At 37.8% G+C, this 18,499-nt stretch overlaps 1 protein-coding gene across 5 annotated transcripts in view; it reads right to left on the bottom strand.

Annotated features, from left to right (window-relative positions):
* PTPRC (protein tyrosine phosphatase receptor type C) overlaps positions 1-18,499 on the bottom strand; it is a 123,011-nt gene that overhangs the window by 10,138 nt on the left and 94,374 nt on the right. For all 5 annotated transcript variants that reach the window (XM_027096069.1, XM_027096070.1, XM_027096071.1 and 2 more), the window contains 11 exons: positions 16,227-16,335; positions 15,584-15,618; positions 12,875-12,984; positions 12,227-12,317; positions 12,059-12,135; positions 7,501-7,537; positions 7,305-7,402; positions 6,456-6,581; positions 4,586-4,743; positions 4,237-4,372; positions 2,208-2,357 (listed from right to left, as the gene is read on the bottom strand). In XM_027096069.1, the coding sequence (XP_026951870.1) occupies positions 2,208-2,357; positions 4,237-4,372; positions 4,586-4,743; positions 6,456-6,581; positions 7,305-7,402; positions 7,501-7,537; positions 12,059-12,135; positions 12,227-12,317; positions 12,875-12,984; positions 15,584-15,618; positions 16,227-16,335 (1,127 nt within the window). The remainder of the gene's footprint in view (positions 1-2,207; positions 2,358-4,236; positions 4,373-4,585; positions 4,744-6,455; positions 6,582-7,304; positions 7,403-7,500; positions 7,538-12,058; positions 12,136-12,226; positions 12,318-12,874; positions 12,985-15,583; positions 15,619-16,226; positions 16,336-18,499) is intronic.

Genomic DNA, 18,499 nt, shown 5'->3' with positions numbered 1-18,499 from the left:
ACTCTTAGCAGATTCTCAGGTGTGTTTTCTACCTGGACTATCCTTGTCCCTTTTTCTCACTCTGCTAACCTCTACTCGCCCTTTAGATATCTGTTTACAGGTCAATCTCTACCGGAAGATCTCCCTGCCTGCAGCCTTTTCTTCCCAATAAATAACTTAAATAAATATTTGTCAAGTGGATGAATAACCTAAACTGAGAGAACTCATCATACAAAGTTCAGGAAGATTATACACACACATTATACACATATATGTTTGTGTATATATAGGTATGTGTGAATATGTATCATATATAAATGTTTCGAAAACTATGGTGCCTTTTTTCAAACTAAATATGGAACCTTGTTTCAAATCACACTCCAGCCTCTTTATTTCTTAACCTCTTCACCTCCTATAATATTTCTCCTTTCTTCAGCCATCCACATTCCCCACTCCACTTTTGTAGGTAGGTTTCATTCCAAAGATTGCATCACTTTAAAAGTTATGACTTCAACCATCCTTCCTACGGAAAATTACCTCTATTCTTCCCAGTCATTTATTTTAGTACCTCCAATCCAGCAATCTGCAATCCTATCAAAACCTTTATCATATTGTTTTTACTCCTTTCTTTTTTTCCCTCATGTCTTTCTGTGGCCAATATGCTCTTTATTATCCACACTGTATCATTCATTTGCAAACACCCTTAGTGCCTTTGCCTCCCAACTTTCAATTATTCACTTTAAAAAATTCTAGATGGGTTTAACCCAACTATACACAGCTCTAACCCCAATGTTACTGTAGGAAACAAAAACAAAACAAAACAAAAAACCGACTGGCTCTCTTTAATTTCATGACCATAAATTTCAAATGATCCGATAATTCTGGCACCCCTACCACCTTTGCCTGGGAGATTGCTTTCCTACTTTGATAGAACTATTTCATATGCTTTTCTCTTTCTCAAGCATAAGCCCTTCTTTGCCCTACTCACTTCTGTCCCCCTAAACGCCCAACCAATGATCTTACTTCGTATTCTCTTGAGAAAAATAAGGCAATTAGACAAGAACTGCCTCAACTTCCCGTCACTAATCTACCAACCAACCTCCATCTCTACCCTCATTTTCTGTCTCCCTTTCTGCTTAGATGGAATAATTTCACTGTTTCTATGAGAGCTGTGGTCACCACCTGTCTGGATCACACCCACTCCCCATGTCCACATACAAATCACTTTGATTCTTGTGCCTAGAATTGTACTCAGTACAGAGCACAGACTCAATCATATTTGTTCAGCCAAAGAATTTACCCTTTTTTTTAAGTGACTTTACATATGAATGTTTACATTAAATGTATAAGTGTTTTAAGCAGTGTCTATCTATATGCAGTATAGTGGGGTTAATGTATCAAAGGTGGTCAATTTATCAGCTAAAAGGGCAAGAATAAGAAAACACCCCTCTATCGAAGACCATGCCGGTAGCCTACTAGCTGTTCCACCACGGTGATTATCTCACGCCCCACTCCCACCCCAGCCCCACTCTGATCCAAAACATTCAATGATTCTGCATCTGATTAAAAGCACATTCCTGGTCTTGCTGTGAAACTCTCTGAATTGACCAGTTTGGTAGTTTACAGAAAGATTCAATAAACTGAAAATCATAGGTGAAAGAGAGAAGTTACAAAACATTTTTTTGACAACTGAGCAATTTGGAGATAGCTCTGCCAACTCTGTGAAATCACAGTGAGCTACATCCTAGGTTAGTTTTCAGAGTAACTGCCTGATAAATAGGTTAGGACACACATATTTATCCTTTAGTTTCTGTCTACCAGCTCCAGCCAGTTCATGTTCCTAAGTAGTCATAAACTCCTCTAACTATTTCCTTTACAAACCAAAACCAGATGTAGTTTTTAAAGGTGAGATGCTACATTGCCTTTGGAGGGCCAATTTTGTGGCCATATGCTATTATTCTGACACTTTATTTTATACCAGCTTAATGAAAAATGGTTAAAATGTTGGCTGTAGAATCAGATTTCTTGGTTTAAACAAGTTTCCTACAGAATAGCTGTGTGCTTTCAGGCATTTCTCTTAAACTCTGCGTGTCTTTGTTCTCTCATCTGTGCTCCATTTCATGGCAAAGCCCAAATACAAGAACTATGTCAAGTACATAGGACAGCACTGGAAAAGAGACAGAGGTTCAAGTTATCTGTAATGGTGCTCTTGTTCTCACTATTGTTACCTGGAATTCAGCCTCCAGTGGGGAAGGCTCACTGGGTGGATCTCTTTTCTTCATGTTAGACAGATATGGATGTAACTCAGACAAGCTCACTTCTGTTTCCCCAAACTGATTGTATTCCACCAAGGCCTGATGGATCAAGATGTACTGTGCCTATAATTTCAGGGAAGAATATAGATAATTAATTGATAACTTAAAGTCCTATCAATCACATTTAAATAAATTCTACATTCCCATTATTTTGCTCATATGGAGACAATGTATGGAGAAGAAAACTGATATCTGTAACATTTAAATAATCTGGAAGTTAGCTCTCATGGTTCTATGGGATATAAGCAAATTCCATCCCAGATTTTTTTTTTCCAGAAAAAACAAAATAGCTTGGTAAATAGATGAGGCATCTACAAGGTAGGGCATAACTTATATCTCATTCCTAACAGTTAAAAAACATTATCTGTTACTTCCTTCTGTGACTAGTATTGAGTCAGTAAGTTAAATTACTAATATATAAAACTATAATAAGTTTCACACTATATCTGAGAAAGAAAAAAGCAGGTTGATATTCCATAGAACATATTTTTTAAAAGAGTTTCCTAGAAGCTTTTAACAGAGAAAATTATTCTATAAAGCACAATAAGCCAAACCCATATTTAACAACTCCTAACCTTTTATCATATTTGAATCCACCATTTTTAAATAAATGACAAATTTCTGATAAAATTCAAGACTCTTTAACACCACCTCTAGTCCCCTGAGTTTGGCTGTAGCATCCTTCCAATCTATTGTGTTTTTCCACAGGAAATAATTTCTTTTTTTTTTCTCATGTACAATCTGTTTTTATACTTCTACACTAATATCTATGTATTTATAACATTGTACATTTTTGTGTCCTTTCTTAACAATGATATAAATTGAATTGTATACGTTTCATCTGGTGACTATATTCACTCATTGTTTTCATCTGAGCATCTACCTACACAGAGAGCTACAGACCTAGATTATTCCTGTCAATCGCAGCAGAGCATGTGTTTACAAAGGGTCCATATGTCCACATTCTGTTTGCTCATTCCCATATTGATATATATTTAAGGTTTTCTATGTTTTTGTTATTCTAACAATGCTGAACACAATGAACATTCTTGAACATGTTTGTAGTTGCACACATTTGCAAATGCTTCTCTCGGTTATATACATACATGTAGAATTGCTGGGTCAAATGCAGACAATTTTGATAATAACCATTGTTTACAATTACTGACTACATGCATCTTCCAGGGGCTTGTCTAAGTGCTTACTTGGGTTACCCTTTGTGTGTTAACCCTGTAAGGTAAATACTATCATTATCTCCATTTTACATATGACTTAACTGAGGCACAGGGACATTAAACACTGGTAAAATGGTGCACAGTATTAAGAACAACAAGCACGATTTGAAATTACTACATCTAGTTCCCACTTAACCACTGTACCGTCCTCTTCTTGTCTCCCCAGTTTTAATTTTATGAGATGCTGCCAAACTGGGTTTTGGCATTTAAAAATTTTTCCCAATCTGATATGTGTAAGTGCTATTTCATTATTTTTTATTTTTTATTTTTTTGCGATACGCGGGCCTCTCACTGTTGTGGCCTCTCCCATTGCGGAGCACAGGCTCCTGATGCGCAGGCTCAGTGGCCATGGCTCACGGGCCCAGCCGCTCCGCGGCATGTGGGATCCTCCTGGACCAGGACATGAACCCATGTCCCCTACATCGGCAGGCGGACTCTCAACCACTGCGCCACCAGGGAAGCCCCTCATTATTTTTTTTAAATACATTTTATAGTCATCCTCCTTCCACAGTACTCTCAGCCACTAATGCAAAATGCTTCTAACTGCAATTGGTACTTTATTTTTCCAGATATTAAAAGAAAACAATTTTCACCCACTGTTCGAGGTTGAGAAGAATTTGGATTTCCTTTAAGATCTCTACTCCCACCACAAAAAGATTTAAGCCAAAAGGCATAAGTGAGGATAGTGACTGTGGCCTGGAACATACCTCCACCTGAACCATCAGGCACCTCTGTCGCCTTAGCTTGACGACATAGCCATAGACATCCACCTTGCTCTCTGCCTCCAGGCCTTCTAACATGGCATCAATTCCAATATAGGTGCCTGTGCGTCCAACACCAGCACTGACAAAACAAATGAAAAGGTTGAAGGTATGATCGATCACGGCAGGAAAATGAATGGAAAAGCCAGCAAGGGTGAAGCAGGGAAAACAATGTCAGTTTCTCCTCATAGATTGTTTCTCAAAGTAGCAATTGCCAAAGGGGAGGGTGGCCCTAACACCCCAAGGAGTGAAAATTTGAACAGCCCTTGTGCTTTTGGTGGAGGTCTTTATTTACCTGCAGTGCACCACGACAGGGCCACTGAAGAAGTTGCTGAAAGCATTCACTCTCCTGCGCAGCTTGAGGAGCAGGTGAGGGTCTTCGGGGACTCCATGGTCTGGCCAGCTGGTGAACTGAATGTGGGTCACTGCTCTCCCAGTTGCTTTTTCTTTTCTCTAGCCAGGGGATAATATTTTTTTTTAGATGATTTTTTTCTCAGAGCAAACTATGGGACATAAGTAAGTGGAAGGGAGGAAAAGTACAAAAAACTCCTCGTGCAAGTTATTTTTCATTCATGATTACATTTTCCTTTCCAATGAATAACTAGGAATTGAGACATCACACAGGACTGGCATGCACCAACCAGTAAGCAATTACTTACCAGGAAGGTAAGTAACATATGGTTAAGTGTAGCTGAAACCACTAGGAACTTTCATGCTGCCAAGCCAAAAACAAACAAACAAAATAAAAACAATAAAACACAAAACAAGGGGATTGGTGGGTGGGTGTGAAAAGATACAAAGTAAAAACCATTCTCACAGCTGTTTGAAATACTTCTGCTTGGTAGGAAGACAAACAGGATTATTGTCATATGAAGAAAGCTGATTAATTATTTGATTAATGCTATATTTCTCATATTAGAAGTGTCAGCTCGACTGTAGAGAGAGAACTCAGGAGAGTCAGCTCCAGATTACAGCTCATGTTTCTCCCAGTTTCAAGGTAAGCACTAGAAGATACATAATTCATAATTCTCTGACCAAGTATGAAGAAGAACTACCTACATTTAGATAATAGAAGAAACAAACAAACAAACAAACTTGGTTGGTTTTAATTTTCAGATAGGAAATAACTGACTTAATGAAGAATAGTAATGGCAGACTAATCAACATAACCAGAATGGTATTGGCTTCTACATTCTTCGCTTTAGTGCATCATGTCTTTGGCCATGAACCACTGGTGGGATTGTTCCACAGCCTTCCAAGGGCATAGTTGTTAGTGATGCCACAGGGCCTTAGGAGGCCTTGGGAGAAATAGGCAACTGATATTTTTTTCTTTCACAAAATGTATCTGGATCATATGGAAATACAATTTAGATTACTGAGAAAACCTCCCATAAATGGAATTCAGAGAAAATTTCAACCTTATCTATAAAGACTTCCATTTTTTGACATCTTTATTAAGATATTTTCACATTTCTTTAAAGTGTAAATGTTTTCATTATATTCACAGAGTTGTAAATCATCACCACTGTCTAATTATAGGGCATTTTCATGACCTCCCCAAAAGAAATCCATACAGATTAGCAGTCACCTCTATTCCTGCTCCACCCACCTCAGTCCCAAGCAATCACTAACCAACTTTCTGTCTCTATAAATTTGACTATTGTAGACTTTTCATATGAGCAGAATCATATAATATGTGAGAAAACCACCATTTTAACTATTATTTAAGGCCACACTGACAATTTTCTTTTCGGAACTAAACATTTTATCTCACCTACAGAGTTAGAACTTTAGACTTCTTACAGTAGTCTCTGTGCCATTTGTATATATTTTCCATAATGGTAATAAACGCATTGAGATGAGGGACCATTTTATCATTAATTCAATAATGCAGTCATTCATTTAACACAATTGATGAGCTCTTTATACTTCAAGGGTCACAGCATTATAAACACTTTTGATGTGATGTGGACAAACACTATTTTCACTAGTGACTTAACTTGACCCTGTTGGCTTGTATTATTGTTCTAACCCAACTCTTCCTCCTGCAGTTCATTAAAAAATAATTTTCTAGATATATTTCAATGTCTCACATTTAATATTCCATAATTATATTTTTAGACAAACAGTATGAAAATTAAAATTATGTCGTAAAGCAAACTCACATTTGCAATGGTCAACTTCTGAATGATGTAATCCGGGCATCTTTTGTGCTCATTGATCTCTACAATCACATCTCCAAAAACCCGGCTGCCCTCTTCCATCAATGGCCAGTATAACGCACACTTGTTCTATATTTTAAAAAATCATTAATGATTCCAGTTTTTCATGTAAATGGATTTGTTTATTAAGCATTCTTTGTAAAACAAAAGAAACAAAAATGTATTCTTTGAAAGTCTCAAGACATTTTTATAGTCTCCTGTAAACTGTGATGCTTGGAAAGTATTCCATTTCCCATTAAGAGCCCTGAAGTATTTCCTTCATACGACCCAGCAGAAGAAGGATGATCTTCCCAGGCTTAGCTGCATATTAAATGGGGACGTGCTTGGTGGTCAGCAGAAATGATGTGGTTGCGTGTGGTTAATTTCAGGCTGGGGGATGGGGAGGCTTTCACGCTTCCTAAAGTCACGTTACATGAATTGTCATCTATCTGCCTAAGGTCTGTGTGTTTCAAGTATTAACAAGTATTTGTGAAATCAGCCCACAGAAGTGTACTGAACTTAAAATAATACTGCAACAAACTAGGAATCACGTAGGAGTCCAGCAATGAAGCAGAAACATTTAAATGTTATACTTATATACAAATATTTATATATGTGCATATTTAATTTTTCTACAAGTATGAAATTTTAAATCAAGTGTTATACTGATTCAGACAGAGAATGATCTGTTTTGTCATCAAGCACATACACACGTGACTTTTCAAAATGCAGTTCAACACTGTCTTTTCCTAACATCCAGCTTCCACCCTGTGAGTCCTGGACCTTCACCCTATGAACCTTCTGGGTCCTTACCTTGTTCCCTTCTTCACATCGAGTGACCATGACAATAACCGTGGCTTTCTGTTCCCAGATCATCCTCCAGAAATCATCAACAGTTTCATCCCTGGGACCTAGGGGGTAAACAAATAAAAACTGGTAAGAAATATCTCCTTAAATGTGCAATAAAACAATTTTTCAAAAAAGAATGTTGGACTCTCAGAGAAATTACCTTGTGCAGCAATGTATTTCCTGGGTTCTTTGAAACCCTGTTCAAAACACACACAGAGGTATATCATTTACTGAGCGCTCGGTCATATATTTACATGCAAAAGTGTGAGATAGGGAAGTTGCCTTAGATCTGCCATTTCTTGGTTGTGTATTTCCCTGGGCAGTTTCAAATTAAAAGGGGGGTTTTATTAACTCAGTGGCAGTTAACTGTGTCAAATATGTTTGTCAACATTTACAAACAATGTTCATGACCTTCATGGGTCTTTGCTATATACCCTAAACAATTTTTAAAGCTAGATAGACTTTATCTTCATGTGGGAAGGTGCAGCAATTTATAAGCATGATACAGGCACTCCTATATTTTAGATCCTGCCAACCTTTATAGCACCATCTGCCAGAATTCAAACCTCCTTACCAGCCATAGAGATACTTTGGGGAGTTTTACTCAATTTCTTTCAATAAATCATCCTGAGGTTAGCCCCATACTTCTACCTCTTAACGAGTGCTGGGATATACCGCTGATTCCCTAGAATCCTTTTCTGCCACTCTAGATAAGAGATACAATAACTTTCATTTTATTACCTACAATGTCTGCTTTCTCCACTCTGGTTACCAAGGCAAAGAAGGAATAGAGACAGGTGAGACACTGTGCTAGTTTCTTTCAAATTATCTCCTACTCCTCAGACTTACCTCAGTGATCAGAAAAGCCCTTCAGAGAGATAACCTTTGCCCTTAGATGAAATTCAGTCACGTGGGCCACAATAATCCATGATTAATTTTAGTAACTTCTTGAAACTTCTATCTCATGATATAGTATTATTCATACATTCATTTATTCAACAAGTATTCATTGAGTGGCTACAGTCTGTCAAGTACCTATCTAAAATCTGGAGACATATTTTTTCCATGAGCTCCCAGGTCTGCTGGAGAAAAGTATAACTCGATACTATAATTACCATATTTATTTGAACAGAAAATATAAGGGTTTTTTTCCCTAGAGACTGTCTAAATCCTTATAAAATCTGCTCTCAATGACTTTACTTTGAAGAACAAGTTATTGTTTGGAAAAGACACTATACACAAATAAAGTTGTTCAACGTTAATTGTGAAGGCCTGCAGTGGTCACCTACAGAATAAGTTAAAATAGAGGCCAAAATTATGACACAGTCTTAGTAATTATTTTTGGACTATGACCTCACATTTGAAAGTGTTAGTTGCCACTATAAACAAGCCTTTTGAATATCATAAGAACAAGAAATTGCATTGTGGATACCAAGAGCACATGTCAGGCCAAGAGGTATGTGTTGCTTGAGATAGAATTTACAGGGACAACATGAAACAAAAATATAAAAACTCTTTTTTTGTTGTTTTTTTGTTTATTTGTTTTTATTTCTACTGCCTTGGGAGACTGACCTAAGAAAACATTGGTATGATTTATGTCAGAGAATATTTTGCCTATGCTCCCTTAAAGGAGTTTTTGATGTCATGTCTTATGTTTAAGTCTTTAAGCCAATTTGAGTTTATTTTTGTGTATGGTGAGAGGGTGTGTTCTTTTTTTTTTTTTTAATACAGCAGGTTCTTATTAGTTATCTATTTTATACATACTAGTGTATATATGTCAATCCCAATCTCCCTACAAAAACTCTTATGCATTAAACAAAGTTGATGGGAAGTAGGACATTGTACAGGTTAGAGGGCTGTCTCCAGACAAAATGCTTGAGAAAAAACATCCTAGCTTTGCTTCTACTAGCAAAATTGGGAACACCTCAGAGTTGTTGTGAGAGTTCATTGAATCAATATATGTAAAGCACTTAAATTCATGACTGATAAATAGCAAATGTATGATAAATTGTATTATTATTATTATACAGTCATCATAATCATTAATGTCAAGAATTTTGCTCTGGAAAATCATCAGCTATCTCACAAAAGGACACAGAAGTTGCAGATGCTTGTTTCATGAACGATTCAAGTAAAAAGGTTTTTTTCATTATTCTATAATTTTACATAAATTGTGTGTAGTGGACTGAATAATGTTCCCCAAAAAACTCATGTCCACTCAGAATCTCAGAATGTCACCTTCTTTGGAAATACGGTCTTTGTGGAAGATGGGGTCATACTGGGTGAAGATGGGCTCTAAATCCAGCGACTGGTGTCTTTTATAAGAGAAAGGACACACAGTGACACAGACACACAGGGAAGAAGGCCATGTGTTGACAGAGGCACAGAACAGGGTGATACAGCTACCAGCCAAGAAACACCAAGGATGGCCAGGAACCACTATAAGCTGGAAGAGGCAAGGAAGAATTTTTCCCCAGACCCTTCAGAGGAAGCATGTCTCTGCTCACACCTTAATTCCAGACCTCCAGCCTCCAGAACCGTGAGATAACACATCTTTGTTGTTTTAAGTCACTCAGTTTGTGATGTTTTGTTATGTCCACTCTGGGGAATTAATACACTGTCTAAATAAATAAATGAATGAATAGATAGATAGAATTTGAACATTTTACTTTCTTCCTGAAAGTTGGTGAAAGCTTATATAATCATGTGGATCAGAACAAACAAACCAAACCTCAATTTCAATTGTTTTTTCTTTGAGAAAAATTCGAAATTACCTTATAAACCAGCATGGATGATAGTATGAGACAGTTTGTCAACTGTTTGATTGTCAAAACCAATTTTTGATAGTCACTGTTTTGGCAGTCTGTGTGGAAATAAACACTCCTACTTTGCTGGTGGAACATATCTGGGTACAACCCCAGTGGAGGACTATTTGGAAATGTCTTTTCAAATTACAAATGCATATTCCCTTTGAGCCGGCAGTTCTTCTTTGAGGAATTTATCCTACAGATATGCTAAAACTCATTGAGAAGTAATATGAGTCAAGATTATTCATTAAACCATTGTTTGTAATAGTCGATTAGAAACCATATTTAACGCTTGTTACTATAGGAACTGATTAAATACCTCATAATGCAGCTATGCCAAGAATTACTCTAAAAATATTAAAGAAAGATGTAGAAATGTTTGGTGTTCAGAGCCAGCAACCTACAGCCTGTGGGTCAAATCAGCATGGCCTGATTTTGTAAATGCAGTTTGTTTTTCGGAACACATTATGTATTGTTTGTAGAAGTGTAGTCACTGGGCTTCAGAGCTGAGTAGCTGTGGCAGAGATGGTATGTCCGGCAAAACCGCAAATATTTGTTGTCTGGTCCCTTACAGAGAAAGCTTGCCAGTCCCTGCTTTTTACAGTGATATTTTATGTATCCAAGATATATGTTTTAAGTAAATGAAGCATTATACAGAACAGCGTGAATATTACGTTAACATTTTTGGATAAAGGAGGGGGTAACAAATGTTGGTGTTTTCTTGTTTGTGTATTAAAAAACTCCCGCTGGATAAATAGGAAACAACATAGAGGTTACCTTTTAGGGTAGGTGGAGGCACTGGGTAAATGGTGGATTGGGTGGGAGGAATTGTTTTTAAGTCTCTCTGTGTTTTTATACTGCTTTTTTTTTAAAAAAAATTCGTGTGATGCATTAATTACTGAACAATTGTTTAATAAATTACATTTTTAAACATTTTAGATAAATTAACCATGCACTATATCCTCATACTGTTACTAATTGAAAAAGGGCAGGGACTTCCCTGGTGGCACAGTGGTTAAGAATCCGCCTGCCAGTGCATGGGACACGGGTTCGAGCCCTGGTCCAGGAAGATCCCACATGCCACGGAGCAAATAAGCCCGTGAGCCACAACTACTGAGCCTGTGCTCTAGAACCTGTGAACCACAACTACTGAGCCCGTGAGCCACAACTACTGAAGCCCACGTGCCTAGAGCCCGTGCTCCACAACAAGAGAAGCCACCGCAGTGAGAAGCCTGCACACCGCAACGAAGAGTAGCCCCCGCTTGCCGCAACTAGAGAAAGCCCGCGTGCAGCAACGAAGACCCAACACAGCCAAAAATAATAAATAAATAAATTTACTAAAAACAAAAATAAATAAATAAGAAAAGGGCAAAAGTACCAAATTAATCAGAGCCTCCCAGTCCTATCCTCTATGGTGAGGGGCAAAGACGGGGCTCTTATGAGAAATACACACATAGATAATTTAGATAATATCCAGCGTATGACAGGTACAAGAGTATTTTAATTCTTAGTTATCATTCTGTTTGGAAAGAAAAATCCTATATTACCTAGCACCAATAACAAATAATAAATAACTATTCTTGCAAATATTAGTGATTTTGTTGTTTATATCAATGGCATTTATGAGCTTCCTTCAAATCATTTCAAATAATATTTCTAAAGATTTTCCATGAGAGGATATATGTATATGTATAACTGATTCACTTTGTTGTACACCTGAAATTAACACAACAGTGTAAATCAACTATACTCCAATAAAATTTTTTAAAAATAAAAAATTTAAACAAATAGAAATTTGCCATAGCAAAGAAGGAGCTGAACGGAATGCATAGATACCAGAAGAATGAAAATAGTCAGAGACAAAATGATGAAGATATAAAACCATCTGGCTGTTATGCATTTTTTACTCACATCAATATAGCTGGCATTGATATAGTTGGACCCTGCGTCTCCGTTTATGTCAGAGAGTTCAACACGGTTATAATCATCTGTTCAAAGAAAAGAAATATTAAATAAGTGAAATCATGAATAATCACGTAGCCCAAATGTATGGAAATCCAGTTCTCGATGAGCACTTACAAGGAAGGATGTCAACGTAGCGGTTTTTATTCTGGTTAAAGGGTTTTCGAGCATCCTTGATAGAAAACTTGCCAAATACCCTCGGAATGCTCTGAAAGACACAAAGATCCTTTGGGTCACATTCAAGAAAAACCATTTCCCCTTGCCACTTATCCTTTTGAACAAATGACACCTCCTGGAACGTATTTCCTTTACACCGATGAACAAGTTGCATATGGTAATAAATGAACATTATTAGGAATTATGCAAAAAACGCTCTTTAAGAAAAATGAATGATAGGCTACTTGGAAAATAAATCCCATGAAGGAGAGCAAATTTAGCAGTTATTGCTCTGCCACTTTAAAATTCACTGAAAAACACACTTGGATGATTACCTAGAGCAAAAGGACAAAATCAGCCAAATGCGTTTCGAGATACAGCTTCATAACTAGTATTCATACAATGAAGCAGCATTATCTTGAAATGTTGACTAGTTTTATGACAATGATCTTCTGGTCTGCAAATATCTGCTAATAAATAGCTGCTTTGACTCCGTTGCACTATTATGTGGGATAAACTAGCAAGGCAAATGGTTATACAATACATTTAAGGTGAATTATGTTGATAACAGAGTAAACTTTCTCATCACGTATCGAGAAGAGCACACACCTGGAATTCAGCCAGGAAGAGCCTCCCTTCATCAGCGATCTTTCTCTTGTAAGTTTCCAACAAAACATCTGCATGGATGGGCTCCACATTCATCAGTTGCTTCTCATCATCTTTAAACGTAGTAAAGATTCACGACTAGTGTTAATGTCTCTCTTTCCCTTGTTCATGCAAATTTCATTAAATATATACCTTGGATTCAGTCCTTAGTGTTTTTCCTTTTCATACACATTCCACCTGGAAAATCTCACTCACACATAAAGATTCACCTGTAAACCTATGACGTCTAAATCTTGGGCTCCAGCCCCCTTCTGGCCTTTGTATTAATCTTTCCCTCTTACTCTCAGATTTTCCACCCAGTTATTCCATAGGAACCTCGAAGTCAAGATGTTCAAAGTAATTTTCCCTTTATTCTAGCATCTCAAATCTTGGCAAACAGGACCACCATTCACAAAATCATTCAAGGCGGAAATTTCCAGGTGATCCACGATTTCTCCCTCTGTCCCTGTATCCAACAGGTCACCGTGTACTTTCCATCCTTTCTGCCTGTGGTCACGTTCAGGACTCTTCTTCATCCACGTAAGGACATTTTCCAGACTCCTCTCCCTGACTCCAGCCTGTCCCCACCCTGATTTATCTTTTAAACTGCCACAAATTAATCTTCTGTAATACAAATACGAGCCTGCAGCTCTGCTTGTTGAAAAAAACTCACACTATTGTTTGTGCTCCATAGCCTATAGGCTAAAGTTTCAATGTCTAATGTGATATATGATCCCTTTTTATCATCTCACCTGACCCATCTCAACCACACTGTTTCCTACACTTGCTTTACATCTTAGGCGTGAGTGTTCTCCAAGTGCATCACACACTTTCTTGTCCTCATGTTTCTGCACACACTGTTCTCTCTACATAGAATGTCCTTCCTCATTTTCTGTCTACAAACAGATTCCAGACCAAATATCACCACTGTGAGGATATATACATTTTTTTGTTGGATTAAAAGTATTTTATGGCAATAACAATACTCATCTATATTGTAATTTTTTCTTTTTATTGTACCTATTTTAACTTGTGAAATACTGTAAACATATAAATAAGAGAATATGATGAATACTCTATACCCAGGACTCATCTTAATGTGATAATCTCTATAGTTGACTATGAACAGATTGTGTTAATATTTTATGCCACCAGAGTGAAACTCATTATATGCTAGGCTTGTGAAATAACTTACTAAAGAACAAAAGACATATTAATGTAAATAGCTGTAAGTGTATATGAATACTGAAACAACTCCTACTATCCCAGGTATATCTGACAGTATTTTTTCAGTATTCATGTTAATTTCCCCTATTTTTTAGATGAAGAAAGAAGATGCCCATTAGGGTTGTACATTTATTTTTTTGTCCGTGGAAATTTTCTATCCAATCATAACTATTAAACTGTCCATGTATGGTTGCTTCTTTGGGTGTTTGGAGATTTCTGGCATTCATTAATTCTGACCTAGGGCCACCTTCGGGGTTTTATGGAGTTTGGGTAAGTTCTAATCACTCCAAGGAGCGATCAGTGTCAACTTTGAGATAAATGCTCCTTGACCCCTGGCAATGGTGCCCCTCCTGTCTTAGGTGCCTGTCACTCGTGTGATCTTCATCCATCCCCCAGCCCACCTATAAAAACTAACCCTCGGGACACTTTATCTCCCACTTTAATTTATTCATTGACACGTATTGAATCCACATGTCCGCCCAGGTACTGGGGGTAAAGCACTAAATGGGAAAGGAAAGCCTCCCTGCCGTCCCAGAGCCCACATTCTAGACAAGGGAGGAAGATTAACAAACACGCGGAATATAAAATACAGTGTCAGCAAGACTCTGCAATGGAAAATAAAGCCTATTGGGGAGCTCCAAGGAACCTGCCCAAAAGCTTCTGCTTATGGATTTGGGACCCGCCCTGGCAGAGGGAAACCCTTCCGAGACAAGTTAAAACCAGATAGAGGAGTTCTGAAATGTTTCCTGTCTTGAGGATGAAAAAAACAAACCGTTTCCTATATTATAAACATGTTTTCAACTTCGTTATCTCCTGCCCTTTAAATGGATCAAAAATCACACTTTTAAAGAGAAATGAAAGAAGTACTGTAAACGTTTTTAGGAAGAGAGAAAAAATGGAATATGTTTTCATTTCCTAAGTCAAATTGCCATCTTTTGTCATGTCCATCAGTGTGCCTTTAGTGGGAACAGCCAGTGTCCCACCCTGGCAGGGACGTGAATACACTTGCACTCCTCATTTGTGTGGCTTTCCATCTGCTCCTTCCTCAATGTTTCCCCACAATCTTAGAAGACCCAGATTCCTTCCTTCTCCACAATCAGCTTTCCATCTTCCATCTTTCTATAGCACCACACACAGTCCACGACGATGGTATCTATCAAATCTGTCATATTTGTCCACATGTCTCTCTTCCTCTGTTAGATTCTAAACCTTTAAAAGCAGAGTCTGTGGCCTGTCACTGACATATTTTCAGTGCTGGCACAATATTTGGCCTACTCTGGGAAATGCATAGATCCTTGCTGGTTGAATAAATACATAACTTAAATTTCATCATTGTATCCACAGAGGAAGTCCAGGTTAGATTTTTTTAAATATTGAATTCTTATTTCAAATGAGTAGCTTCAAATGGGAGGGGGATAATCACCAGTAAAAAATGTGCATACTTACCCCTTTCAACAAGTTCCTGCTGTTCATCTAAATTGCTGTGAAAATAAGAAATGTAAGTTTGCATACTCTTCAGAAACATAGAAATTAGTTGGCAATCAATTTATGTTTAATGAATGTCTTGAAGGAAGGAGGGAGTGGAGAGGGGGAAGACAAAAAGGAAAAGGGCAGAGGATGGGAGGGGATGATGGGGGGGGAGAAAAAGTGGGGAGGAAGGAACCAATCACGGTGGTCAACCAAACTCGGATAACTGACCACATTATTTTATTTGGAACGTCTTGGTTTTCGTAAAATGTAGTTGTTCCTGGACAGAGGAATGCATATCCTTCCCTAGATACTTCTCTCCTTTGTCATTTCTAGATCTCTCTGACCACTTTTTACTAAAAGAAAAGACATATTCTTTTCATTGGTTATTATTAAAGGGAATCCATCCAGTTATTAGTGAACGTAGAAAATATTAATATTTAATATAAACCAATAAGACCATGTGAAAGTCTTTGATCAAAAGGTCAGTGATGTCCTGGACTTAGTCCTGTCGTCTCTGAATTCACATTTTTCACTTAATTGGTTCCAAACTGGCCTCATAAATGGGTTTTCATCATTATTACTACTATTATTATTTTTTCATCTTAAAATCAACTCTTACCTGGATCTTTTCTTTTGCAGATCATAGATTTTATAGAGAACAACAAGCAGGGCTATTGATGTCACAATAATCAGAAATACCAGAAATATGATCACTGCATTAGAATTATCTAGAAATGAAAAAGAACACATAAAGAGAGCTTATTATGCCAAATATTTTGCTGGATTCTTTGAAAAGATCATCTTACAGTTTAACGTTTTCATTTCTTTTGAAGTTTTCAAAAAGTACAATTTTTAGAATGAGATCAAAGACAATACATTCTTGATTTTGTAAATCTTGCCTATATTGTTCAGAACCAATAAAACATTTCATATTTTAAGAGCGATAGAGCATAGAAGAGCAATTCTCTTCCTTCCTATCAAATAATGTCCTTTTATGAGATAGTATCATTTATATTTAATTCTCTTTCTTTCAGTCACTCCATTTTGAAGGGATCGAAGAGGTAATCTAGTTACAATTCTCAGAGAGAACCTCCTATAGTTTAACTTTATATGCAGAAGTAGGTAGTCTCTTAAGGGGATCAGAAAGGTCTCTGCCCCACAGAGATAAACCTGCTCATTGAGGTATACAATCAGTTATCCAAGGGACAAAATTATTTCATTCTACAGTTGGGATTAGTCTTACTCTGACCTGTATTTTCACTAAGGTTTAATGTGAAATCACACCCTTTCTTGGAGGAAGGGCAGAGAAAAGAGAGTGTATTGGAAATATGCTTTGCCTTGAATAAGTAGTCATACTATTTGTCTGCAGTGAAAGTGCAGTAAAGTACCACAGAGGCATTAGGGAGCCAGACTTAGCTCCGCCACTTCCTAGTTGGGACCTTGGCCCAAATCCTTATTATCTTTGTGTCTCCATCCCTAATTCCTAAAATGAGGCTAAACAAATTTGATTCACTGTAAACGTTTAGCACCATGCCTGGAGCATAGTCAGTACTAATTATTCACAATTCACACAAAGTATTTTGAGTCTTTAGTGTGTGTCAAACACTGATTTAGGTACTTAAGATGTCTCAGAGAACAAAACAGACAAAGACCCCTGTCCTCATGGGACTGATGTTCTGGGACGTAAGACAGACAGTTAAGAATATACACATTAAGTAAGTGAATGGTAAAGTAGGTTGGAAGATGATAAAGACTGGGAAGGTAAGGAGTTAGCTAAGGAGGTACTGGCGGATGCTGGTTCTAGGCACAGGTGTAGTTAGGTGAGAGCCAGGAGGCAGGAACATGCCCCGTGTCCAAGGAGCAGCAAGAATCCAGAATCCGGAGAGGCTGAAGTGGAGGGAGAGAGAGATGGGCAGCAGGAGATGCCATTTGAGAATATGGCCAGGAGTTGGCAGAGCGCAAGGGTCAGGTTGGAGGGCCTTGTAAATCATTTTAAGGTTACATTGTTTTGTTATTGTTGTTTTTTGTTTTGCTTTGTTTTGTTTTGCTTCACTGCTTATCTTGTAGGATCTTAGTTCCCCAACCAGGGTTCGAAGCCAGGCCCACTGCAGTGATAGCGCAGAGTCTTCACCACTGGACCACCAGGGAATTCCCAGTTACACAGGTTTTGGAGTTAAATGTGTAGCACTTGCAGGATTTTGAGTAGAGGAGTAATTAACTCTAATGTGTGCATTATACAGATCCTTAGGACCCCTTATTGAAAATGCCATAACCCAGGCAAAATATGACAGTGGTTCAGATGAGGTTGACGGCGCTGGAGTTAGGTGAAGTAGTCATCCAGTGCTACAGTGAACGGAGATCAGGAAGGCTGTGGGCAGAACAGCCTTCTGAGGGGAACAGAAGCTCAATTTTGGATTTGACAGTCTGAAAGAACAATTAGATGCCCAAGTGGAGGCACCAAGTAGGAAACTGGATATGCAGATCTGAGGCTCTCCTACCATAAATCTCACGAGAAAGGGGCTGGGACTGGACATTAATTTGAGAGTCTTCAACACAGATCTGTTACTTAAAGCTATGAGATTGACTAATTCACCAGGAAATTAAAATTGGATAGAAAGGAAAGAAACCCCAAGACTGAGTCCTGAGACACTCCAGTGTTGGAGTTGACACTCCAGGTTGGAGGAGAAAGATGGAACCTGCAAAGGGACTCACAAATGAAATAGGAAGAAATGAGCTTTACTGTTGGGAGTTGCAGGGGGTAAAGAAATAGGGTGGCAGCCAAAGAGGAAATAGGGTCAAAAGAAATATTGTGGTCGTTGCTGTTTTTTGTTGGTTTTTAACAACTGCATCTTGATGAGACCCATCCAGCACAGAGGGGAAATCATGATGCAG

This window comes from Aethalodelphis obliquidens, unplaced genomic scaffold (genome assembly GCF_003676395.1).
Source record: "Aethalodelphis obliquidens isolate GAN/ISIS:26980383/991018 unplaced genomic scaffold, ASM367639v1 scaffold97, whole genome shotgun sequence".
NCBI classification, from domain to species: domain Eukaryota; kingdom Metazoa; phylum Chordata; class Mammalia; order Artiodactyla; family Delphinidae; genus Aethalodelphis; species Aethalodelphis obliquidens.
Note: the sequence above shows the minus strand (reverse complement) of the source record. Positions and strands in the feature narration are given on the sequence as shown.